We start from the raw sequence: 27780 nt of genomic DNA on the forward strand, positions 1-27780 counted from the left end.
CAAGTGGAAGATCTTTCTGTTATCTCCTTCTTTCTGTATGTCTGCCTTTCCAATAAAATATAAAAAAAATCTTAAAAAAATATTCCCCTGAAATATACTTGCCCTGAAGCCAGGGTGTCAAACCCTTTTAAAAATGTCAACACATATTTCCTGCTTATTTCATTATTAATATTTGGTGGGAAAAATCTTTTGATTTTAGAAAAGTAATACCTGCTTAGAAAAAATTCAAACACAAAATATTGGGAAGATAAAAAAAGTCTGAGAACTTACCAGTGTAAAGGTAACCATTTATCCTTCAATCTATTGATTTGCCCATGTATTTATAATTAGAGACTCAAAAACATAATTTCACATAAATGATATCATACTGTATTTTCTGTTCAGTGATGAACTTCAATTTTAAAAAAGTAATGATATCTTTTATTGGCAGTAAATAAAGGTGTACAATACTACTTTTAATGACTGAGGTATTCTCTTTCATGTATGTATGAGTGTGTATGTATGTATTCACTTAAGTCTGATTTCAGTTTTCAAAATTATGAACAGTGTGGTTAGGAACATGTTTATACATACTTCCTTATGAAAATCAAAGAACATAAACATAATTTAAGTATACAAGTTCAATCACTAATGATTTTAAAAACGCAGTTTTCTAAAGATAGCAAAGAAAAAAGAGCCAATCACTCTTTGCTTATACCAAACTCCAAGAATGAGCTAATTATTCTGAACTGACAAATGTACTGGACCTACAGCTAACAACATAATCAAACATTACCCTAAAAAGATAAGGCTTTCTGTTATCTTTGTATACAAATTATAGGCAAAAAATCACCACAAGCTTATGAAGGCCTCTTTAAAAACTCAACATCTTTAGGGGGCATTTATCCCAGCAGTTAGGATGCCCACATTCCACATCAGAGTGCTTGGATTCAATTTCTATCCCTGACTCTTGATTCAGCTTCCTGCTGATGCAGACCCTGAGACTACAATGATGGATACTGATGACTCAAGTCACGGGATCCCTGTCTAAAAGGTGAGACATGCACTGAGTTCTCAGATTTCAAATTCTGCTGGGTCCAGCCCAGGCATTTGGGGAGTGAACCAGTATGTACAATCTCTTACTTCTCTCTCCCTCACAAAATAGCAACAGCAGCCTCCACATACTTGTTAAAACAATTATTACAAAAAGACATAAAATAACAAGAGTTGTTGCGGATATGAAAGAATTAGAACCCTTGTATGTTGCTGGTGAGAATGTAAAATAGTTCAGTTGCTGTGGAAAACAGTATGGTGATCTTTCAAAAACTATTAAACACAGGGATGGGCACTGAGGCACAGTAGATTAACTGCTCCCTGGGATATGTTAGCCCATACCAGAGTGCAAAGGTAAAGTGACACTTCCTACTTTTCTGACCCAGCTTCCTGCTGATGTGCATGAGTGCCAACAAATGATGGTCCAAGTACTCGGGTTCCTGCCAGCCATGGAAAACAGACTGAATTTATAGCTCCTGGCTTTAGCCTGGCCTAGCCCCCCATCTGGGGAGGAGACAGATCTGTGCCTCCTTCCCAATTGCTCTGCCTTTCAAATAAACACGTCTTTAAAAAATCCTACAGATTCACTCTGATCAATTCCATTTCTGGGTGGATATACAGATTAAAGCAGGAATTCAGGGAGACATCTGTATACTCATGTTCATAGAGCATTACCCAAACAGCTGAAAGGTGGAAGTAACCCAAGAATCCAAGAATGAAAGAACCAAATTTGACCAAAAAGCAATAGACTGTTCAGACTTAGAAAGGATATTCTGACAAATGCTACAACATGGAGATAAATTATGCTAGAAAATAAGCCAGTGACAATGGATAAATATTACCTGATTCCATATATACTGCACAGAAAGAAAGAAAAATGGTAGTTGTCAGAGGCTGAACAAAGGGGAGAGAGTTAATGTTTAATAGATACAATGATGGTGACGGTTACACAACAATGCTACTATATTTATTAACCAATGAAATATAAAACAAAAATGATGAAAACGGTAAATTCTGGATATCACCTTTATCACAAAATATTATTTAAAATTTTTTTTCTCCCATTCCAGAAGTTGTTTTTTCACTGTTGCTGTGTTCTGGTATATTCCAAAATTTTATTTTTTGAAATATGCCTTAAGTAGTTTCCTCTTTTGGTGGCAGTGGTTTTTGGTATCATACCCCAGAAATTATTGCTAAATTCAATGTCATAATGCTTTGCCCAATGTCCTGTGCTGATTATTTTAGACCTTGTCTTTAGGTCTATGATCCATTTATTTTTGTAGATGATATCCTTTATTGTGTGTGGATATATTGTCTCCCCAGCATCATTTTTTGCAAAGATTGTCCCTTATTCCATTCAGTGCTTATCTGTCCTATTTCTGAGAGAGATTCCAAAAAAGGAAATTCCACAGCCTCCCCTTGATAATTCATGTGGTATTGAGTAAGTTTCACAGCTTGGAAGGCTTACATTGAGTTTATATCTCATCACTGAAACTTAAGTCTACTTCTCTTATATCCTCAATAATGAGGTAAAAATAGACTCTACATAAACTGAATACTGTAACAGCTATCTTCAAATTACTATAAATAAAATAAAACTCTTGAGTGATTTCTTTGACTTTTGTGAAGTAATTTCAATTCCTTTAATCTTTCCTCATTGGTCCTATTTTTTTTTCATTCTTTGATCATCTTAACAGGCTCTTTCCTGAATTCACTTGAAACTCTCCATAGAGAGCAGAATCCATAATTCACCGAACCTAGAAGTTTCCTTGTTAAAGAAAACTTTGCTTCTAAGATTTTATTTAAGTCAATGCAGGCAGATAGGGTATTTTATATCCTAAGGGAATGCTATTAGGAAAGAACTTATATCCTTCTCGGAATATAAAATCAGCAATTATTAGAGTTGGATTTGTAGTTTGCCAAGATTCCTGTACTCAAAAGAAAAGTACTTAAGGTTAATCACACTACAGATTCTAAATTGCATTACCACAAGAACATCCAGTCACAGAATTTATCCTTTAGTAAAATCACTAACAACTCACAAGAAACCAAAGAGAAACAGTGATGACAAATCAACATGAAATTACAGGCTGATAAAAATCACTAAAAAGGGGATTGTTCTGTCTAGATTTTAAGAAACCATAGGAGGATATTCTTCCTCAAATGTAATATTCCTTTTAACGTTTTGGAAGATTTTACTTATTTGGAATTACTGACAGAGAGAGGGAGGAAGGGAGGGAACAAGGAAGGGAAAGAGAGAGGGAAAGGAAGAGGGAGAGGGAGAAGGAGAGAGAATGAATTATCTTCCAGCCATTGGTTTACTCCTCAGATGGCTCAAGAGCTGAAGCCTGGAGTCAGGAACTTCATCCAGGTACCCCACCTGGAGGCAGGAGCCCAAGCACTTGGGCTGTTCTCTGCTGCTTTCTCAGGCACATTAGCATGGAGCTAGATTAGAAGTAGAGCAGCTGGGACTGGAACTGACACCCACATGGGATGCCAGCACTGCAAGCAATGGCTTGCCCTGCTATATCACACCATTTGTCTTAAACTAAGAAACAGGGTGGGAAGTAAGCATACAACCTACTCACACATTTAAATATGAGGGGCTTTTTAACCAAGATGTAAGAACCTTGCACCTTTCATGCATGGTTAAATGAGGTTCAAAGAGATTTTGTGAAAGCACAATGAATGAAAGCCTTGAAAACACTTGAATTCACTAGACGAGCAGTATGAGGAATTTCTTTTTTTATTGCAACCGTTAGAAAACATCTGTTCAAAAGAATTGCAGATAGCTACGCAACATGAACAAGAAGGGCTCATTATTAATATTTTGCTTACTTTCTATGTGTGTGTATATTTTGGGCTATTTTTAGAAATTTAAGACACAAGAATTCACAGTGATGAGCCAGACAAAGTAGAACTGAAAGAGCAGATGCAGGGCTTCCTTGTCTCACTGTGCCAGATGCTGGCATGTCCACAGAGGGCTGGTCATTTGCCAAGAATCACCGTTTTTCTGCAACACACATGCCTGCCTGAAATCCTAAACTGTCAGCAGATGGTTACCTTGTAGGAGAACCACGCCCCAGGCAAATTTTGTTGCTAGAATGGAAGGAGTTCAATTAGTGCTTCCTCCTACGTCCCCTGGAGAAAAAGCCCAGCACCAGGAGACTCACAGGCAACATAATTATTTTCTAAAACATTAAAAAGATTTGAAAGAGAAATGGCAGGACTGTGACACACCATATTAAATATTACGAATTATATTTTTAATTTTAATTATTGGCCATATAAAGCAATACAAGTGTGAGTTTTAAAACTAATAATTGACTGGCAGGGAGACAGAACAATGAGAAAGAGATCTTCCATCCACTGATTCACTCTGCAGATGGTTACAGCAACTGGGGCTACTTCCTGATGGAGCCAGGAGTGCAGAACTCCAGCCTGGCTTCCCATGTGGGTGGTTAAGGGCAAAAGTACTTGGGCCATCATATGTGCTTCCTAGGCACATGAGCAGGAACTGTATTAGAAAACAGGCAGCTGGACATAAATTAGCACTCCAGTACAAGATGCTAGTGTTCTAAGTGGAGGCTTAACCTGCTACAATACGCTAACACCAACCCAGAATAATACTTAAATAAAAGCAAAATTAAAATGTCATGCCTGATTATGTCAGCATCTTGCTATGTGAGCTTATCTATACAGGTTAACTACTATGAACCTGGTTGAATGAATCTAGATCAAAGAACTGTCCCTTAAAAGAAAGTCTCAAAATCAGCTTTAAAAATCGACAATATATCGCTACTCGGCCTTTTGGCTAAGATCAAGTGTAAAAATTGACAATATACAGTAGTGAGGCAAAATTCTAAAGTAGTCTAACAACTATTTTCTGCCACCGGCACATATGGTCAAAGATATACTAGAGAACATTTTAACACAGTAACCAAATTCCTATAAATAAATAAGGTTAATGGCTGGATAGTCAACCGGAAACAAGTGACATACACTGTTGCATACGTCACCTCTTTTCCTGCTCCCATGTCTCAAACAATCCAAGTCAAACAAACCAATCTGGCTCTTGTCTGCCTTTGTAGAGAAATTATCCTGATGAATATCAGTTCTTCATAAAATGATCCTTACTCTCTCACAACTGACAGGAAGAGACCAACCCCAGGTCAGATGTGGATGTGGTAAAAATTCCTTAGAGAATCACAGCATTCAGTTATCTCCAGATATTTCCTTCAACCATGAATGTTTCTGATTTTCAACCACTGAAACCCAAAGCTACGTTTAAGTGCAGGGAAATTTACTCGGAAGATAAACATTTTTTTTTTAAAAAAGATTTATTTTGTTTTTATTACAAAGTCAGATATACCAAGAGGAGGAGAGACCAGAGGAAGATCTTCCGTCCAATGATCCACTCCCTAAGTGAGCGCATTGGCCAGTGCTGTGCCGATCCGAAGCCAGGAGCCAGGAACTTCCTCCAGGTCTCCCACGCAGGTGCAGGATCCCAAAGCATTGGGCCATCCTCGACTGCTTTCCCAGGCCACAAGCAGGGAATTGGATCGGAAGTGGAGCTGCTGGGATTAGAACTGGTGCCCAGGGCCCGGCGCGCTGGCATAGTGGTTAAAGGTCCTCTCCTTGCACGCCCGGGATCCCATATGGGCGCCGGTTCTAATCCCAGCAGCCCCGCTTCCCTTCCAGCTCCCTGCCTGTGGCCTGGGAAAGCAGTCGAGGACGGCCCAAAGCTTTGGGACCCTGCACCCGCGTGGGAGACCCGGAAGAGGCTCCTGGCTTCGGATCGGCATAGTGTCGGCCCGTTGCGCTCACTTGGGGAGTGAATCATTGGACGGAAGATCTTCCTCTCTGTCTCTCCTCTCTGTATATCCGCCTTTCCAATGAAAAAATAATAAAAATAAATCTTTAAAAAAAAAAAAGAACTGGTGCCCATATAGGACCCAAGCGCGTTCTAGGCGAGGACTTTGCCTCTGGGCCCTCGGAAGACAAACATTTACAGTTTCATATACAGAACCAAAGATGGTTTCAGATCAATCTTAAATGTAAGTCAATTTCCTGAAATTATTAATCCCCCAACAATAGCAAAATTAGCTTTTTAAATTGGATGCTATTTTCAATGACTATTTTTAAGACTGGTGCTGATATTGAGCCTAGCACAGTAGCCTAGTGGCTACTGCCTTGCATCTGCTGGGATCCCATATGGACACCAGCTCATGCCCAGGCTGCTCCACTTCCCTCCCAGCTCCTTGTTTGTGGCCTGGGAAAGCAGGAGAGGATGACCCAAAGCCTTGGGACCTTGCACCCATGTGAGACCCAGAACAAGCTCCTGGTTCCTGGTTCCTGGCTACAGATTGGATCAGCTCCAGTTGTTGTGGCTACTTGGGGAGTGAACCAGTAGATGGAAGATCCTTCTGTCTGTATCTCCTTCTCTCTGTATATCTGCCTTTCCAATAAAAATAAATCTTTTTAAAAAGACTAGTACTGATATTATCAACTGAACTCCTGACAGCTTTTAAAGACCATATTTATTGCATAATCAAACTTGTTTTTTCTATTAAGTATGTTAATATACTCTTTACATTTAAAAAGTGGATCATTCATGTCCAGTAATAATTTCTACATGGGGCACGGCACAATAGTGGTTAAAATCCTCGCCATGACACACTGGGATCCCATATGGTCATTGGTTCTAATCTCAGCAGCTCCACTTCCCATCCAACTCCCTGCTTATGGCCTGGGAAAGCAGTCAAGGACAGCCCAAAGCCTTGGGACCCTGCACCCACGTGGGAGACCCGGAAGAGGCTCCTGGCTTTGGACTGAATTCCTGGATTCAGCTCCAGCTGCTGCGGTCAGTTGGGGAGTGAATCATCAGTCTCTCCTCCTCTCTGTATATCTCTCTTTCCAGTAAAAATAAATAAACCTTTAAACCTTTAAAAAATAATTTTCACATGTTTTTATCTTTTCAAAACAGTACTGTGCAGGGTACAAGCCTAGTAGGAGTTATTGGGGCGGGGAGGGCTCCAGTTAGGCTGCAGTTTCCACTGGTGTGCGTTAGGGCCAAGCGTGTGGTGGAGCAGAGTTGGACTGGAATGCAGCATCCATTGGTTTCTATACAAGATGGGCTGGGCACAGAATGGGCCACTACAACCACCAGAGTGTGAGAGTGTGTGTGTATGTGTGTGGTCTGATGTGGGGACAGAACAGACCACTACAACCACCAGAGTGTGAGTGTGAGTGTGAGTGTGAGTTTGAGTGTGTGTGTGTGTGTGTGTGTGTGTGTGTGTGTGTGTGTGTGTGTAGTCTGATGTGGATGATACACGGAGCTGGACCTCATACTGCCTGGCACACACAGCAGTCATGTCTGGAGATAACACTGGTGAAGAGTTTCTTTGGGGTCCCCACAAACTGGATTGCTGGATTCAGAACTCCAACAATGAGAAAAACCATACGGCCTGAGTTGATAGTGGAATGCCATGTGTCAGAATTGGGCCTCTTCAGTTGCTGTGGATTGTACACCCAGATGCACAAGGGTGACACGACAACCAGTTCATTGAGGCCTGCAGAGGACATCAAGTACCACACACCCATGACAGAACAAACTGGACAGATCTCCCAGGCAAGCTTGGACAGAGTATCTGGGCGAGTGGAGACTAAGGTGGATTATGTCAGCCAATGGACCTTGGAAGGATTTCATCACTTTGGAGCAATGAAATCAACAACATTAAAACCACTTCAGCAGTGTTCTCGGAACTTGCTCCACATCAGGATAACATCAAGAGGCCACCTCCATCCCCAGGTACTGATGTGGCTGGTCTGCTGGGAGTAGCTCTCTCCCCTTCTCCCTCCGCCTCCGCGACACAGGAAGAAAAAAATTTTGGAAGCAGCTGTCTCTCCTACTTTTGCTCATACCTTGACCCTCCCTATCCTAATCCTTAATTGGTAGCCCATATGGACATACATCCCTCTCAACTAAGAACACCAAAGACAAAATAAATTTGTAAGAAAAAAAATCCAACAGTATGAAAAGTACAAGTTCACAGAATTACTAGTTCTTCCATCAATTTTTAATTGACTAATTTTTGATTCATCATTGGTAACACTATAGTTAACATTGCTTAATTATATTTTGTTGTATAGTATACAGTGATTCATCATTGTAACACCACAATTAAAGGAAAGTGACTATGTAGGATCACAAGCAAGGAAAAAAAACAGCATCAGTATTTTTGTGAATGCTTACAAGTATTTCCTGTAGAAAGATATGAACAGTGAAAGCACAAGAATTATAATTATTGTAAACATAAATCTACTCACCAGTTTGATTGCTACATATTCATTGGTGTAAAGATTTTTACCTAAGGAGAGAGAGCAGAATGTGTATGTTTCAGTGACATTTACTCTGGGGAAGGCAAAGCAAAATCTCAGCTTACAGGGTTCATGAGAAAGGTCACATTCCCAATGCTGTTCACATATATGACATGTGACTTACAAGTGAAAACTAAGCAGAGATAATGAGATCCAGGATGATATGACCAGAAACAGCTTGAGAACTTAGATATTTAAGCTACACATGAGAATTCTTTTGAGTAAAAGAGAACAAATCTCTCTCCCCAACCTCTCTCCCTTTCTCTCACATATACAACTACATGTTCTTACTTAATATTTCCTAAATATTAAGCCTTGAGCCAAACAAATACCACCAGAACCGCACAGATAGCTTTTAACTCTTTGCATAATCATCACAAATCTCCTTTTCCTAAGTAACAAACAGAAATTTACAGGTTGCTTTTGTCAAATTTAAAGGTATTTAAAGTACTGTAAAATAAAATGAATTACTGCCCAATACCTCCTTTTAGAGAACTCATTTATTATCTATAAGTAGCTGATCATTGCAGCCAATGCAGTGGCATAGCAAGCTAATCCTCAGCCTGCAAGTGTTGGCATCCATATGGGTACCAGTTTGTATGTTTGCTGTTCCTACTCCCACCCAGCTCTTACTTATGGTTTGGCAAAGCAGCAGAGGATGATGATCCAAGGTCTTAGGTCTCTGTACCCATGTCGGGGTCTGGGAAGACACTCTTGGCTTCCAGGTTTGGATCAGCTCAGCTCTGGCCACTGAGGCCATTTGAGGAGTGAACCGGTAGATGGTAGATTCCTTTGTCTCTCTTCCTCCATCTACAGAAATCTGCCTTTGAAATATAAGTAGGTGATTCTCAAAGTTGTTTTAACCATTCATTCATTTATTAAAATAAAGTGAAAGAAAGGGGGTAAGGGAGGTAAAGACAGAGGGAGAGCTTTTTCACCTGCTGCCTGGGCTAGATTAGGCAAAAGCCAGGAACCCAGAACTTTTTCTGGGTCTCCCACATGGGTGCCATCTCTTGCTGCTTTCCCAGGCCATTAACAGAGTGTCTGACCAGAAATTGAACAGCAGGGACATAAACTGGTACTCATATGAGATGCCTGCTGCAGTCAGCAGCTTAATTGGCAATGCCACCATACCAGCCCCTCTCATGTTTATTCACCAGAACTCCAGCTGTGTTTTGCGTATTGCAGGGAGTAAGCAGATGTTCACCTGAAAGCACTTGGACATTTAAAGTTCTTCCTGAGATTATTTTTCCCCTCAACTTCCCCACTTCTGCAGAGGGGATCAATATTCAAGATGTCTAGGCTAAGAACCTGGAATGGTGATAAGGATGATAGCAAACAGTTATCACTTAATGCAGCCATAATAAACACTGCCAGCTTAACTCACCTCCCCACTCCTAGAGACCCTGGAGACAAAAACTTTTTAATTCTCTGTGAGTGCTTAGTATACACTATAAAGCATAGCTTCTGCACTGAACTTTATATTGCTTGCTACATTTTTGCTCTGTCTTATTCATCTGAACTATAAATATTTTGAAGAGGAGTTTTATCTAAGTTTTCCGGATATCATATCATACTTAAGATCATGTTGTGACACTCAAAACCCTAACCAATAAACAGTTATTAGCATGTATGAGTACTTTTTAATTAATATACACAAGTTAATGTTATCTATCTCCATGCATATGAATATATATGTATATACATATATGTATCTGATTCATGGAAAGGATATAAAGATACTTAAAATACTAAATACTAAAATACTAAATACTAAATCTTAAAATACTAAAATGACTAACATTTTAAAATTTTATGTAACACACATTCTTATAATGAAGAAAAACAAAGCATTTCATTTGGGAACAAATGGCCCTTTGCAATGTAACTAAATACCTATACTTGGAAAATACTTATTTGAGGAAGTAAGGAGACTAAGAAAAAGATACAAAGTTTCTATTTACTAGTTCACAACCCAGATGCCCACAAATGGCAGGCAGAACATGGCAACTCAATCTAGGCCTCCATGGAGGAGGGCGGCATGGACCCAACTCCCTGGAACTATCTGTTGCAAAGCTGGGTGTACATCAGCAAACCTGCTGAAGTAGGAGTGAAGCTGGGAATCACATACTGCTAGCAGGTTGCTAAGGATATGCCAAAGAGTACACTAATGATTTTTTTTCAAACATGCCAGGATCCAGGAGATTCTTCAGGGTTTCTATGTGGGTGCAGGGGCCCAAGCACCTGGGCCTTTCTCTGCTGCTTCTTCGGATACATTAGCAGGGGGCTGGATGGGAAGAATAGCAGCAAACCAATACACATATGGGTGGGATGCCAGTACCTCAGGTGGCAGCTTTACTTGCTATGTCACAGAACTGACCGCAAGAGTATACTGACTTAGGAATAATTTGTCTGCAAGTAATGTAATAAAAAGGACTCACTGGTCCAGTAGTGTAGTATAGCAGGTAAAGCCACTGCCTAAGATATCAGCAGCCCAACATGGGTGTCAATCATGTCCTGGATGCACCACTTTTGATCAAGCTCCTTGCCAATGGCCTAGGAAAAGTAATAGATCATGGCCCAAGTGTTTGGGCCCCTGATACCTATGTGGGAGACCCATGAAAAGCTACTAGTTCTTGCCTTAACCTGGACCAACACTGGTTCCTGGCTGCAGTCTAGGTCAGCCCTGGTTATGGCAGCCATCTAGGGAATGAAATCTATGGGAAATGTCTCTGTCTTTCTTTCTCTCTCCATAACTTGTTTTTTAAAAAAGATTTAAATTATTTATTTAGCTTTTATTGGCAAGGCAGATTTACAAAGAGAAAGAAATACAGACAGAAAGATTTCCATCTGTTGGTTTACTCCCCAAGTGACCACAACAGCTAGAGCTAAACCAATGCAAAGAAATGAGCCAGGAGCTTCTTCTGGGCTTCCTACATGGGTGTAGGGTCCCAAGGCTTTGGGTGATCCTCAACCGTTTTCCTAGGCTGCAATCAGGGAACTGGATGGCAAGTGGAGCAGCCAGGATACAAACTGGTGCCCATATGGAAACCTGCTGGTTGCAAGGCAAGGATTTTACCACTAAACTACTGCACGGGGAGCTTTTTTTTTACTTTGAGCTAGTGCCATGGCTCAAAAGTCTAATCTTCCACCTGGGGTGCCAGCGTCCCATATGAATGCTGATTCATTTCCCAGTCAATCCACTTTCAATCCAGCTCTCTGCTTATGGCCCGCGTAAGCAGCAGAGGATGGCCCAAAGCCTTGCAACTTTGCACCCACATCACAGACCTGAAAAAGGCTCCTGGCTCTTAGCTTCAGATTAGCTCACCTCTGACTATCATGACCCTATGGGCAAGTAAGTAAGTGATGGAAGACCTTTCTGTTCCACCTTCTATCTGTAAATTTGTCCTTCAAATAAAAATAAATGTTAAAAATATATTTTACTTATTTGAAATGGAGTCAGAGAGAGGGAGACAGATCCATTGGTTCACTCTTTGAATGGCTTCAATAGCCGGGACTGGACGAGGTCGAATTCAGAAACGAGGAGCTTCTTCTAGATTTCCCTTGTGGGTTTAGGAGGCCACTTGGGTCATCTTCTTGAGCAGCCTTGACTCGAGCCAATGCCCATATGCAATGTCAGCATTTTTGGTGGCAGCTTAACCCATTACACCAGACTGCTCTGTAACCATTTCAAATAAATAAATCTATCTTTATGAAAAAAAAGCAGGGAGGACCTCATGGATGCCAAACATCTGCAAAGTAGTAAGATGAATAACTTTTTTTCTTGAAGGAAGTACAAGGTAATAAGCACCTTCTCCTACACTATAAATTAACTGTATTCAATTTCAAAACAATCTATTTAAAATTACATGTAGGGCCTGGCGCAATAGCATAGTGGTTAAAGTCCTCGCCTTGAATGCCTAGGATCCCATGTGGGCGCCAGTTCTAATTTCGGCAGCCTCACTTCCCATCCAAATTCCTGCTTGTGGCCTGGGAAAGCAGTCGAGGACGGCCCAAAGCTTTGGGACCCTGCACCCGCGTGGGAGACCTGGAGGAAGCTTCTGGCTCCTGGCTTCGGACTGGCTCAGCTCCAACCGTTACAGCCACCTGGGGAGTGAACCATCGGACAGAAGATCTTCCTGTCTCTCCTCCTCTCTAAATACCTGACTTTGCAATGAAAATAATTTTTTTAAATGGCTCATTTCTAACAATTGTTTAAAAAATTTTAAAAATAAAATAAAATTACATTTAAACAGGGCAGCTAGCCTAGTAGCATAGCCAGCTAAGTTACCGCTTCTGATGTCATCAGCTGCTCGACTTTTGACCGAGTTTTTTGCATAATATGTCTGGGAAGCAGAGAAGCACAGCCCAAGGGCTTAGGCTCTTGCTACTTACTTGGGAGACCAGGATGAAGTTTCAGGTTCCTGGTTTCAGCCTGGCCTAGCCCCAGGCATTCAGGCTGTTTGGTGAGTGAATCAGTGGTTAGAAACTTTTTTCTCTGTAAAACCTGCCTTATAAATAAATACATACATAGGTAGGTAGCAAGAAAGAGAGAAGAGGATGGAAGGAAGGAAGGAAGGAAGGGAGGAACGGATGGAGGGAGGGAGGAAGGGATGGATGAAGACAGGCAAGCAGGAGAGGGAAGAAAGAAAGGAAGACAAGAGAAAGAGAGAAGGAGGAAGGGAAGGCGGGAGGAAGGGAGCTTTACGAAAAGACTGGGTGGGGGGAGGGCTTCACAATGGCTCCACTGCCTATCTTCTTGCAAGCACTGAGATCCCATATGGGTGACATTGGTTTATATTCTGCTGCTCTACTTCCCATCCAGTTCCATGCTTGTGGCCTGGGAAAGCAGTGGACAACGGCTCAAAGCCTTGGGGACATGTGCCCATGTGCCCAAGTGGGAGGCCCAGAAGAGGCTCCTGGCTCCTGGCTTCAGACTGGTTCAGTTCCTGCCACCACAATCCTTTAGGGAATAAACCAGCATTAGATCTTTCCTCTGTCTATCCTTTTTCTTTTGACATTAAAAAAAAAAGAAAAGAAAAAAGTTATGAATGGGGGTACTTAACCTAGTGGTTAGGAAGACATTAAGATGCCTACATCCTCCAGCTGGTATTGTGGCAATGCAGGTAAAGCTGCTGATTGGGAGGCTGGCATCTTATACAGGCAGCAGTTCATATGTCAGCTGCTCCATTTTCAATCCAGCTCCCTGCAAACAGCGTGGGAAAGCATCAGAAGATGCCCCAAGTACTTGAGCCCAGAAGATCCCAGGGCGCCAAGCTTTGATCTGGCCCTTACATCCATTTGAGAAGTGAAACCAGCAGATGAAAGACCACTCTTTTCTATCTCCCTCTCTTAAACCCTTTCAGACGAATAAGCAAATCTTAAAACATCCTGAAGAAAAAGAATATCTTTGGAACACTTAAAAACTTGAGAGATGAGGGAAATGAAACTGTCAAAATTTATGCTCTTCATTAGCAGAAAACAGAAGGTGCCAAGATGCACCTTGTGTTCAAGTCTCTGCTTCTTGTTAATGTACCAGAAAAGGAAGCAGATGATGGGCTAAAAGGATCGGCCTCTGGGTGTCATGTGGGAGACCCAAACAGAGTTCCTGGCTCCTGGATCCAGCTTGACCCAGGGCTGACTTCCAAGCTCACTTAAGTGAATAAATCAACACACAAAAGATCTGTTTCTTATTCTCCGCAACTCCAACAAATGAGTGAATGAAAAAAACAATAAACCTTTTTTCAAAGAGGCAGGAGAATAGGCAATGATCATTCACTGTTTCATAAGGCCTTCCTCTTCAAGTTCTCTCTAAATCTGATAAATTACAAAATGCCTTATAGCTTCAATACTTACATTTATATAAAATACTATCACAGAAGCATAATAAATAAGACAGCCTAATTTCACCAAACATGGTGATTGATATATCACAAGCTGCTAGCTTGCTTGTGTCTCCTTAAGTTCACTAAGGATATCCAAAGGCCTGAATATACATAACTCCCGTACCTTTTTACTTGAGAAGTTCCGAAGGTAACTCAATTCTCCTGAATTACATTGTTCAAATGAATTTCTCTGCCAAGGGCAAATGTATCATTAAGGCTGAACAGGCTAACACCAAATGCAACCATGTATTAGTCTAGCCAGTCATTTAGCCACTAACCTCAGTGATAGATAATACTTAAATTTTTTTCTCTGGAAGAATTTAATTACAAAAATTGAAGGTCAAAATCTTACCCATTTAAAATGAATAACTGCTTCTCTCTCGCACACACACGCACATATATAATAACTAGGGAGTCACAGGCAGCTTAATGGACAGAAAAAGACTATTGATGAGCTGGCACAATCCCAAGTACTCAAAGCTTTTAGTATCTGTTACACAAAATCCACAGCATAAACTCCCTTCCTGGCTAGAGGATTACTTGATTGTTACTGGAAAAGATACGGCTTTACATAGTAGCTTTTGGGATCTTTATATTTAAACTCAGCCCTTCTGAAGCAGCAGTCCCGCACATGATGCTGTCGGTAAGTCCCTCTGAATGAAGACTTCCTGTTGCATGAGGTCTCCTACAGAAGCAATATTTACCATAAACCTCATCAGACATGAGATTTTTTTTTTCAAAGAACCAGACACCAGTTTTCATTCACACAGCATCATGGTCCCTCCCAAGGCTAACTTCATCTTTGGTTATTACATTTGCCTGCCCTAGAGTTAAAATATAGCAGTTATAAAACACTGCCTGGGGGCACATGTTGTGGCATAGCCAGCATCCCATATAGGCACTGGTGAGGTCCTGCTGTTTTGTTTCCATTCCAACTTCCTGTTCATCTGTCTGGGAAAGCAGCAGAGGATGACCCAAGTGCTTGAGATCCTGCACCCCTGTGGGAGACCCTGGAGAAGCTCTTTGCTCCTAGTTTCGGATTGGCCCAGTTCCTACCATTGTAGTGGATGAAGATCTCTCCATTTCTGCCTCTTTTCTAACTCAGTCTGATTTTCAAATAAATCTTTGAAAAACCAAAACACTATCTTCAACTCACAAAAATTCCAGCCAAATGAACTTGAGAGGATTAGTAATTAAAAGTACTAACTGCATTTTATTTAACTTAGCTATTCTGTGTACTTAGGGCAGGATGGACAAGCTGGACTGTTGCATCCTCCACCCAAAGAAATCTCACTTAGTGCGAGATAATTAGGGGTGAAAAGACAACTGCAACTTTAAAGATAAAACACAGAGGATTTTCTTCACTTTCACTGATAACTTCAAACTACTGATTTATAAGTACAGCATGCAGAAACATTTCTAATATGGTTAGCTGTTAACAGCAGGAAGGATCACTAACAGTAAGTAGCCATTAATTAATTAATATTGGTAAGAGAGATTAGAGAAAAGGAGACAGAAAGGTTTTCCATTTACTGGTTCACTCCCCAAATGGCCACAACAGCAGGTGCCAAGGCCACAAGCAGAAAGCTAAATGGGAAGTGGAGTGGCCAGGACACGAACCTGCGCCCATATGGGATCACAGTGCTTGAAGGGGGAGGATTAGTCATTGAGCCATTGTGCCTGGCCCACAAAATAATTCTTACGTATATATAATTTTTTTTTGGAAAGTCAGATATACAGAGGAGTAGAGACAGAAAGGAAGACCTTCTGTCTCCCATGAGGGTGCCTAGTCCCAAGGCTTGGGGCCATCTTTGACGTTTTTCCAGGCCACAAGCAGGGAGCTGCATGGCAAGCAGGGCCACCAGGATTAGAACCAGTGTGTGCAAGGCAAAGACTTTGGCTGCTACGCTAGCATGCTGGGACCACAAAAATAATTCTTAAGGCTTGCTTACAACCACTGGTGATATCATTGTTTATATTTATCATTAACCAAAAAAGTGCTAATTTTAAAAATAAGCTGCAAGGATGTTCCATTAGTGAAGTATAAATAAAATAAACATACTTCTATATTTTTAAGAATGTTAGCAACAGGGTGGACACTGGGGTGCCCAGAGAGTGAGGCTGCTGCTTAGGAGGCCCACCATCTGTATTGGAGACCAAATGGTTGAGTCCTGGCTCTTCTGCTTCCAATCCAGCTTCCTGTCAATGCATCTGGGAAGGCAGAGAATCAGGCAGGGCTGAAGTACTTGGTTTCCTGCCTACTCATGTGGGAGACCTGATGCAATTCCTGCTCAAGGCTTCCCCCAACCTAGTCCCAGCTGTTGAGGGTATTGGGAAACGAACCAGCAGATGGAATATCCTGACATCTTTTTCTCTCTCCTCTTAATCATACTGCCATTCAAATTTACAAGTAATTATCTAAAAAAATAAAAACCAGAACATCTTTATCAATACATTCTTTTTTTTTTTTTAATATTTGGGAGAAACCAACCACTCTGAGAGGAAAAACAGAAAAAGCAATCTTCCATTAGCTGGCTGTTTCACTCTACAAATGGCTACCATGAACAGGACGAGGCCAGTCCAAAGCCCAGCACTCCATCAATGTCTACCACAAAGGGGCAGGGTCTACCTACTTGAGCCATCTTTCACTGCTTTCCCCAGGACATTAACAAGATGGATCAGAAACGGAACAGCTTGGACTTGAACTGGCACCCCTTTGGAATGACAGCTTTGTAGGCAGTGACTCTACTTGGAAACACCACAGCAATAGCACCCAGTTTAAATGATTTCCTTTTGAAATGAAATGCTTAGGATAGTGACTAGCTTTCCTGATTTTCTCACAGTATTAAGCATAATTATTTGATAATCTGTTAGTAAGAAAAATGATGGTGCTTCAAGCAACTGCCAATGTGTAAAGCAGTTTGTGTGGAGTGTAGAAGAGGGCAAGAGATAAAGGAATGCGAGGTGGAAGTCATTCATAATTAAGGCCAAAGAAAGATTCAGATCTCAGTTTCATGAGAATGCACCTACAGTATTTTTAAAGAAAATGTATAAAACTTTGCACATTATAATGATGGGGGGAAAAACCTCAAATAAATCATTCCAGAACACATGGTACTCTTCAGCAGAATAATAATCATCTTTACCTTTGACATGTTTGTTATACAAATCTTCAAGGATATGATTCTCCTCCCTTCCACTGTCCCACTGTAATTTCAGTCCATTTTAGAGATGGAATTATTTAAAAACAAATTCAAAATGTCCTATCATTTTAATAATAAATATTTCATTATGGTTTTAAAAAATTTGAAGTACTTCATTTCAGAAGAGATGAACTGTTTGCTAATTGAAGATCAGAAATTTAAAGACTACATAAGAATCCATGAAAATGGAGGTGACAGAATCAGTACTATTCCAGCCACCAGGTAGAAGGCTCAAAGGGTCCTTTGAAAAGCCAAGTAGATGACATTAAAAACATAGATCATATAGCAGCATCATTTTCTTCAAGAAGTTTATTTTCCTTTCTTTACATTTCTTCAGCAACACATTAGTCACTGAATAGCATGTTTTTTAACTTCATGGTGTTGTTAATTTCTTTTTTCTTCCTGTTGTTGATTTTGTATTGTGGCTTTTCATTTAAGGGGATGTATAGCAACTGTGAAATGGAGACTAACATATCCAGATGTTTGGATACAACGCAGCATGAATCTCTACTTCCAGACAAAGATGGACTCCAAATGAAAATTTATTATATGATAATAGGATAAAGGATTCTTTGCCACTGTCCATGCCCACAATAATGGACATATGACTGTGTATGAAGAACTATACTATAGTAATAATACAGGGGAACTCGGTGTGGAGGGGGAATTTGGGAGGGGATAAGGGAAATCCCAGGGGCCTATGGAACTGTATCATACAATGATGATGATGATGATGATAATAATAAATAAAAGATTTTTAAAAAACATCAGAGGTGCCTGTGCTGTGGCATAACATATTAAAGGCTGGCATCCTATATGGGTGCTGACTTCAGTTCCAACAGGTTCACTTTGACTCCAGCTCCCTGCTAAGAGTCCAGGAAAACAGAAGATGGTCCAAGTGTATTCCTACACCCACTTAGAGGAGACCAAAAGGAAGCTCTAAGCTCCTCGCTTCAGTCTGGCACAGCCTTGATTATGTGGTCACTTAGGAAGTGAATCAATGAATGGAAGATGTCTCACTCTCTCTCCCTCTGAAATTATGCCCTCTAAACAACTAAAACAACTAAATCTTAAAGAAAAATAACAATCACAGGGGCCAGCCTTGTGGCATAGCAGGTTAAAGCATTGCTTATGATGCTAGAAGTCCTTATGGGCACCATTTTAAGCCCTAGTATTTCACTATCCATCTAGCATACTGCTAATATGCTTGGGAAAACAACAGAAGAGAGATCAAGTGCCTGGAACCCTGATACACGGAAGACTCAGATGTAATTCCAGACTGCTGGCTTTAGTCTAGCCCTGCCCCAGTTGCTGAGGTTATCTGAGGAGTAAACTGGTGGGTAGGCAATCTCTGTCTCTGTGTGTAATTATGCTTTTGAAATAAATAAATAGTGTCTTTAAAACAATAGAATCATGGACAGGGTTCAAATTAGGCAATCAACTTCAGAGAAAAATCATGACTATAAATTACTTGAACTTGATCATCAGGTAAAATAGTCAAATACATTTTCTTGCCAATAAAAATACATGCCTGTGCCTGGCCCAGGCTGTGCCTAGTGCCTAGTGGCTACAACCTTGCATCAACCAGGATCCCGTATGAACACTCGTTCACATCCCAGCTGCTCCACTTCCTGCTCAGCTCCCAGTTTGTGGCCTGGGAAAGCAGAAGAGATGCCACAAACCCTTCGTACCCTGCACCCATGTGGGACACTCGGAAGAGGTTCCTGCCTCCTGGTTTTGAACCAGTTTGACTCTGGCTGTTGCAGCCTCTTGAGAAGTGAGCCAGCAGATAGAAGACCTTTCTGTCTTTCCTTCTCCCTGTATATTTGCCTTTCCAACAAAAAATTAGAGAACATTGTACAACTTTGGGCCAGGTGCAAATGCTCCATTGGTTATATCCTTGGTATATGTTCCAGGATTCCATATGGGCACCAGTTTGTGTCCCCACTTCTCCATTTCCTGTCCAGCTTCCTGTGGCCTGGGAAAGCAGTGAAGGATTTCCAAAGGTTGGGACCCTGCACCCACATGGGAGACCCAGAAGAAGCTCCTAGCTTCAGATCGGCTCAGCTCCAACCACTGTGGTTACATTGGAAGTGAATCAGCAGATGGAAGATCTTTCTGTCTCTCCTCTTTTCTGTAAATATGCCTTCCCAGTAAAAATAAATAAATCTCCAAAAAAAGTATACTTCATTCCAGAAGGCAATATAGATATTAATGTGATTTTAACAGCAGCAAAAGAATACTTATATATAAAATTAGACAAACAGTGTGTACACTGGAAAAGCCACAGGACATAAGAAAACTACAGATCTCACAGATACTCACATTCTATTTCTCTATATTTTAATGAAAGTATTCACATGAATAGCAACATTAACCTACATTTCCTACTTAAAAGAAAAAACAGTCCTGCTTTATTGCTTGAACATTTTCATAGTCTGGCACATAATTTTCAGCTTTGTTTAGAGCCATGTCTTGTCCAAGAAGATTGGCAAGTTGTACAAAGGTCTCTCATACATGTTATTAATATCAGAAAAAAATTTCAACACTCTTGCACAATGGTATTCCTTTCTTGGTCATTCTGTCTCAGATTCCATTCTTCTATTTTACTGAGGCTTAACTTACAAGCAATAATGGATTCAGACGATACTGGGTGCATTCAGGGTGGTATGGCCGTAGACTTAATAATGGATTCAAAAATTAATGGTAAATGTCTCATTTCTGCGGAGTGAATCAGAAGATATAAGACCTCTCTAACTTTCAAATAACTGTATTTTTAAAAATTCAAAACCAATAAACCGTGCTTTATGTCATTAAAGTTTTCAAATATAACACCTCCTCAAGCTGAAAGGTTAAACTGTTTACAATAAAATGAGGTGCACATTTCAGAAGAGGAAGAATGGGAGTTGAGGCTTGATGCAGCAGTTGGGACACTACTTGGGATGCTGACACTACGTATTTGGGTGCTGAGGGTGGATCCCTTCTCTACTTCCTGCTGAAGTGTACCCTGCTAGGTCCCAGGTATTGATCCCTGGTATTTGAGTCTCTGGCATCCATGGTGCAGCCCCTGCTGTTATGGGCATCTGGAGATTATGACAGCAGATGGGATGGTAACTCACTCTGCCTTTCAAATAAGCAAAAATAAACAAAAATTAAACATAAAGAGAACAGTGATTTTGATTTTTTTTTGAGCTGCATCTTCTCAATATAAACAATAATCATTCTCTTCGCTTAACTGACATACTTACGAGCTAATGAAATTCAAAGGGCTATTCTTCATGCATGTTCTGCCATGTGAATTTCTCTCCAGATGATCACACATGAATTTGTTTATGTATAAAAATACAAGACTTCAGAAATTCTTAAAACATGCATTATGAAAAAGTTACCCATGGATTTCAAAAAGCTTTCTTTTACTTCCACTTTCCACAAAATTTCTGAAATAATGTCATAAGCAAAATCAGAACAGAGAAGCTTTAAGGGAAACACTGAAGATGTGAAGTACAGAAAAGTTTCTGATACACAGATTCTAAAATATCTGCTTTGGTTGCTAAGTGATTTTTAGTTTTACTGTTCTGGATTTCCTAGTCTTCAGGTTTGCTCGCTCCAGAAATCTGGGGCTAATTAAGATAAGTTAAAGGGGTTGGTGTGTTAATGTAAGGGGTTTAAACTGCTGCCTGCAACAACAGTATCCTGATATGTGTGCCAGTTCATGTTAACTTACATCTTACATAAATTTTCATAAATTCTAACTTTAGTATTGAGTGACTGATTCACTTATTTTTAATATATTTATTCACTTGAGATGGAGAAAGTGCTCCTATCTACTGGTTTACTGCCCATATCTCTGCAAAACAGCTGGAGCTGAGTTGGGCCAGACTATCTACCTGAAACTCAATCCAGCTGCACGTGGGTGGCAGAAAACCAAACAACTGAGCCATCAGTGACATTTCTCAGGGTCAGTGTTAACAGGCAGCTGCAGTCAGAGGTGGGCAATGAATGCTCGCACTCTCCTGTGAACACAGGCATCCCAGAAACCCTAATCACTAGACCATCTCTCATCCTAGCCTTGACTACTTTTAAAGATTTATTTTTATTATTTTTTTTTATTGGAAAGGCGGATATACAGAGAGGAGAGACAGAGAGGAAGATCTTCCATCCGATGATTCACTCCCCAAGTGAGCACAACGGCCTATGCTATGCCAGTCCGAAGCCAGGAGCCTCGTCTGGGTCTCCCACGCGGGTGCAGGTTCCCAAAGCTTTGGGCTGTCCTCGACTGCTTTCCCAGGCCACAGGCAGGGAGCTGGAAGGAAGGGAAGCGGGGCTGCCGGGATTAGAACCGGCGCCCATATGGGATCCCGGGCGTGCTAGGCGAGGACTTAACCACTTGCGCCACCGCGCCGGGCCCCTTGACTACTTTTAAATGTCAATATTTACTTTACTTGGAAAAATAGCCACTTTACCTTTTTTTTTTGCTGACTTCTAGACTTTTTTCTATTTTGAATTGTTCTTCATTTTTATTTCTTTGAGAAAGAGACACTGATCTCCTATCCACTGGTTCATTCCCCAAATGCCCATAATAGCCAGGGCTGGACTAAACCAAAACCAGGAATCAGGCACTCAATCCAGATCTCCCTGATGGTAGGAACTCAAGTAGTTGGGTTATCACCTGCTGCCTCCCATGGTGTCTACTAGTGGGAAGCTGCAATCCAAGTGGAGCTGGGAATTCAACTGAGGCACTCTGGAAAGAAATATGACAGCCCCAGAAGTGCCTGTACCACTGTGTTCAATGCCTGCCATAAGCAATGAGTACTTTAAAGCTGTAAAAAAAATATTTCTACGTCACTGATTTGTAACTTCTTCCCAGTACCAAAAAACTAAAAGATGTATATCTGATAATAGTGTGACTATGAAAATGTTTGTTACTTATTTATATGAAAAACAATAAAAACTAGATATAACCGAAAGCCCAACTGCATGGTTAACAACTGGAAATACTTACTTGAAGAGAAAGAACAAAGCCACTAGTACTATAACCATGAAATTCACTTAGCAATTTAATAAACAAAAAAGCAGAATTGCTGGAATGAGTGTTTAGCCTAATGGTTGAGATTCCAATTAGGACAGGTCTCGGGGAAGTGGATGCACTGCCTTGCTCCAGCTTTCAACATCAGGTGCCTGCTGGTATGAATCCTGGGAGGTAAGCACTGATGGTTCAAGTGACCTGGACTGGGTTCCCAGTTACAACTTTCAGCCCTGCTCCAATTGGACACTGGTGGAGTGAGCCAACAATTGGTATTTTTGTCTACAGAGAAAAATAGAAAAAAAGGGAAGAAAAAAAACCCGGTAGAATCCCAATTCTGTTTATAGCAAAGCGCACTTTAATGCACAAACATGTATATAACTGCACAAAAACTTAGCTGTGATTTTTTTTTTTTGCATGTTTACAACACTCTACCAAAACAATCCCCAAAACAATCAAGAGCAAAATTTAAAAAGTTTCATGAAGTGGAATTATTCTAAACTTCTTTATATTTTGGAAGTACAAGTCCAAACAATCTAAACATCATCTATTAAACAGCCATGAAGAAATTAATAGACTAGTAGAAGCAAAAAGTGGCATAAAGAAAAAGAGATTCTCAGTATCTCTACTGTAATACTGCGAATTTGTTACTTCAAAGAGCCTTTTTACAAAAACCCTCTGAATTACTTACAAAGTATATACTAGTCCAGCTTTTTGCACTTAGACTCCAAAATGGAGGAACTCCCACTACTATCATTTAGATGTGAGCACCACTGGATAAAGACAGAGTGTTCCATGTTTGCCGAAAGTACAGAGCAACTACCTTTTGCAGGGAGGGGAAAGTTAAGACCAATCTGGTTAATTTATCTTCACCAAGGTTGGGAAGGTATGGAAATCAAAAGATGACATGTATTTGCTTCCACGTTTTTTCATGGCCACAGAATAAAGTTCAGAGTTTGTACCGTGGTCCAAAGAACAGGCTTTGTGTGTTCTTCACTTCCCAGCACCTGTTTTCCAGGCTGAACATCTTAACCACATGCACTCCCAGGTGCACTGATGTGGCAATGTGTTTCACACCTCCAGGTCTATGTATGGTGCGCATTCCTCTTAGAACGTTCTATGCCTCCCATTCTCATCGTCTTGGCCTCTGCTTTGTTCCCTACTATCGAACTCAAACCTTAAAAACTCCAAGTGTCCTGTGACTGCAGCTAAAGGATTCTATTATTGTAAAATACAGGGGACAATTGGGAGGGGCAAAGGCAGAAGAAGGAAAGGGAGGAAACTGCATATTATAAAACTGTATAATGAAAATAATACAAAAAGTAATAAATAAATTTTGAAAAATTCCAAGTGTCTTTGTGCAGGCTTTTTGTTTTGGTAAATTCCAACAGATGTGTCATCCTCTCCTAACCTACCACTCTATGTCTTCTATACACTTTGTGCTGCAGTACTGTTAATTTAGAAACTGATTCCCTCAAATTCTGAGCTCCGTGACATGTAGTTCTTATCTCATTTATTATTTTTGTGTCATCAGGGCCTAAATGTCAGTCATAAAAACAAAAGTACAATCTAATTTCCCAAAATTAATAAAGGGCTAATTATGAAAATTTACCCTTAGCCTATTATTTGAGTACAGTGTTTATAATGTTCATTTTTTATTCTACATTTCAAAATAAATACCTTGCAATTGGTGTTTTTCCTTCTCACTCCTTGGAATATTACTTAATATTTCAACTGGGAATAGTATACTATACAAATTAGGTACTGGAGGCTAAGAAAAAAATTATTAGGTGTAACTTATTAATCTTTTCCCTGGCAGGAGATAATAATATTAAATTAAAATGCCATTAAAATGTCATTGAGTATCTTCAGAATCAGACATGTATTAATTTATTAACTTCCTTTGCCTTTTTTCCCATACCATATAGTATTCCAACTGCCCAGGTGGCTAAGTGGTACTACTTACACGGTCTACAATAGAAACATGCCCTGTTCCAGATTTGGGCTCGAGTTCTAATACTGTGGCAAGCTAGTTGCTTCCCCTCAGCCAAAAATTTATTTTCTAATTTTCTCAACTTTTTTTTGTAAAAAACAGATTTATGTGAAAAGTAGAGTGACCAAGAAGGAGACACAGAGATCTTCCATCTGCTGGTCCATGCCCAAACTAGTTCGTTGACTGGGAATGGAACAGGCCAGTTGTCAGCTGTCTTGCATGGATGTCAGGGCCCCTAACACTTAGGCCATCCTCTGCTGCTTTCCCAGCACTTTACCAGGTGAACTGAATGAGAAGCACAACAGCTGGAACTGAAACCAGCAATGTGCTATATGGGATGCCAGCATCACTAGCAGCAGCTTTACTCTCTGTACCACACTGCTGATGTTACAGATTGTAGTGATTCAAAATAATTCTTAAAAAACGTATAACACTCTTTTGCCTGGTATCTCCAACTCAAGACAAAACTGGATTAACCTGGCATCAGATGGACTTTGGAAAGCTACTATGGCTGGTAGTGATAAGAACTTTATCTTTTGCTATAAAAGTGGGCCATCAATTTTATTTTCTCCTTATGATTAATGATATCAAGTAAACATTGATTCCGACTTTCCCTCATTAGCAAATTCTTTACACACTCACACACATTTCACAGTTGTGTTTGATTCCAGGCACTAGCTCCTGATTCTAACTTTCCATGAATATAGAATCTGGAAGATAGTAGTGATAACTCAAGTAACTAGGTTCCTGTCACCCCCGTGAGAGACCTTTGCTTGACTCCTGGCTTAGGTACCCTGCCACCCTGGTCACTATGGGAGTTTCAGGAGTAAACTAGTCGATGGGGGCTCTCTTCCTCTGCCTCTCAAAATCATTTTTTTAAAAAAAGATTTATATATTTTTATTGTAAAATCAGATATACAGAGAGGAGGAGCAACAGGGAGGAAGATCTGTCCGATGATTCACTCCCCAAGTGACTACAATGGTCGGAGCTGAGCCAATCAGAAGCCAGGAGCCCAGATTCTCTTCCAGGTCTCCCACATGGGTGCAGGGTCCCAAGGCTTTGGACCATCCTCGACTGCTTTCCCGGGCCACAGGCTGCTGGGATAGAACCGGCGCCCATATGGGATCCTGGGTGTGCAAGGTGAGGACTTAACCACTTGTGCCACCGCGCCGGGCCCCAAAATCATTTTTTTAATTAGATTTACTTCTTTACTTAAAAGGAAGAATTACAGAGAGAATGAGAGAGGAGCCAGAGGGAGAGATCCTTCATCTTATGGTTCACTCCCCAGATGGTCACACTGAGATGGGACTGCACCAGAATAAAGCCAGGAGCCAGAGCTTCTTCCAGTCTCCCACATGGATGCAGGGGCCATTTTTTGCTGCTTTTGCTTGCACATTAGCAGGGAGTTGGATCAGAATTGGAGCAGCTAGAACATTAACTGGTGCCCATATGGAATGCTTGTACTACAAGGTGCAACTTAACCCCCTGTGCCACAGTAACAGAACTCTCCAAATAAATTTCTGAAACCAAAAAATCCCAAAAAACAAAAAAGCATCTATATTTAGCTGAAGCAAGATGTTCATGCTCCAGTAATCAATAAAAGCTGATAGCACAGCTTAATTGCACTTGTAAAACTAATAAACATTTTTTAATTCTGAAAAATTAAGCCATCATTAATGACTATCTCTAGAGACATTTCTAAAATAGAATTTTAAAACTTTTTCCTGGCAACAAGCACTTTCTAAAACTGCTGTATTGATTTTTGCTGATTATAAACTATGTTTATTTTTGAAAGAAAATATTTCAGAAATAAAGTGAAAGACAACAGCTTTAGCCCTTTCCAGCTTTCCCTCCCTAGCTCTTCAAATTTCTGCTCTCCCAGCATCCCTGCTTCTCCCAGTTACATGTGCTCCACACAGCATCAACTCTTCACCCATGACCAACCATATGGTGCTCATTTCTTAATCCCTGACTTTAGTCTACACATGCCTGAAATTCAATATATTCACAAAATTTCTTGTCTGCATTTCTGACCACCTGCTCCAGTTCTACATTTCCTATCTCCATTAAAATATTCCTCATTCATGCAGTATCATTAAGTCAGCAAAATCAATGAGTATTGCCTGTTATGAAATTTCAAATACTTGAGGATCCATTATATACCATACGCAGTGAAAGGAGCTGAAACTATGAAGATTTATACTATCTGTTATTCATATCTTGGGTTAGACAAGGGAATATATAATGTGTTTCAGTATCACAACTAAGAGAAGAATCTACAAAACAAGATTTTTTATATGATTTAATCTTACAACTATTCAAATTATGTTTCTAGAAGACCATGTCACTGTGTTATAAAACCCTTGATGATCCCACCTCACTGCCTACAGAATCAAATCCAAATGCTTTAATGACATGCAAACCCTCTACAATCGGTGTCAGCTTACCTAGTAGTTTCATCTGGTGCTCTCCTTTACATCCTGTGATTCAGTCATGAGTAACCAGCTGCTGTTCTAACAATATGCTGAACACTTTCACAACACCTAGTGCTAATGCATCCTGCAACTGGAGAGCTTGTCTTTCCTGAGCCTACCAGTGGAACTCCTGTCTCATTATCAAATGATACCATGTGTGTAAAACATTTATTAATCATCTCTGGTAATGTAGTTTTTATACTATTATAATTCTATCACTTTGCATCATAGTGCTGTCTTTCTCTCCACCATTAGGCTGTAGTATTCTTAGGGACTGAAACTACATCTTATTCTGTGCATCTTCCTAAAGTTTAGCAGACAGAAACTATTCCATCAGTAGTTGCTCAACAGATAATGGATTGGCAGAGAACCAAAACATACTACTTATGACTCCTTTTTTTTTAAATTCCCTGTCTAGAATCCACAGGTTGACCTGACCATTAAGACTATGACCTGCTTACTATTCTCCAATAGCTGAAGTTCAAATGAGCGCATGTGATTTTTTTTCCCTCTTGCTATTATCCCACCTATTAGGCCATGTCATAAACCAAATAACAGTAAACAAAACAGTATACATTCATAAAGTACCCTACCTTCCAAGTAGCTTATAGTCAAATAAGGTGAAGTAATTTACAGGAAAACAAATATGATAGCTAATTTCAGATGATCAAAACAACAAGGCAACTGAAAGAAACAGAATGCAGGAGAGCAGAGAAACGTTGCTTTACAGAAGTCAGAGAGAAATCGTGTCTCTGAGAAGGCAACAAATAAGCTGAAGCCTGAGGATGA

General features: G+C 40.3%; 1 protein-coding gene across 4 annotated transcripts in view; it reads right to left on the reverse strand.

The window, feature by feature from the left end:
- CSNK1G1 (casein kinase 1 gamma 1) overlaps positions 1-27780 on the reverse strand; it is a 136556-nt gene that overhangs the window by 59982 nt on the left and 48794 nt on the right. For all 4 annotated transcript variants that reach the window (XM_040969422.1, XM_040969421.1, XM_040969423.1 and 1 more), the window contains exon 4: positions 8362-8402. In XM_040969422.1, coding sequence (XP_040825356.1) covers positions 8362-8402 — 41 coding nt within the window. The remainder of the gene's footprint in view (positions 1-8361; positions 8403-27780) is intronic.

The sequence above is a fragment of the Ochotona curzoniae genome, unplaced genomic scaffold, assembly GCF_017591425.1.
Source record: "Ochotona curzoniae isolate NIBS_2020 unplaced genomic scaffold, NIBS_Ocur_1.0 scaffold_4701, whole genome shotgun sequence".
Classification (NCBI taxonomy): domain Eukaryota; kingdom Metazoa; phylum Chordata; class Mammalia; order Lagomorpha; family Ochotonidae; genus Ochotona; species Ochotona curzoniae.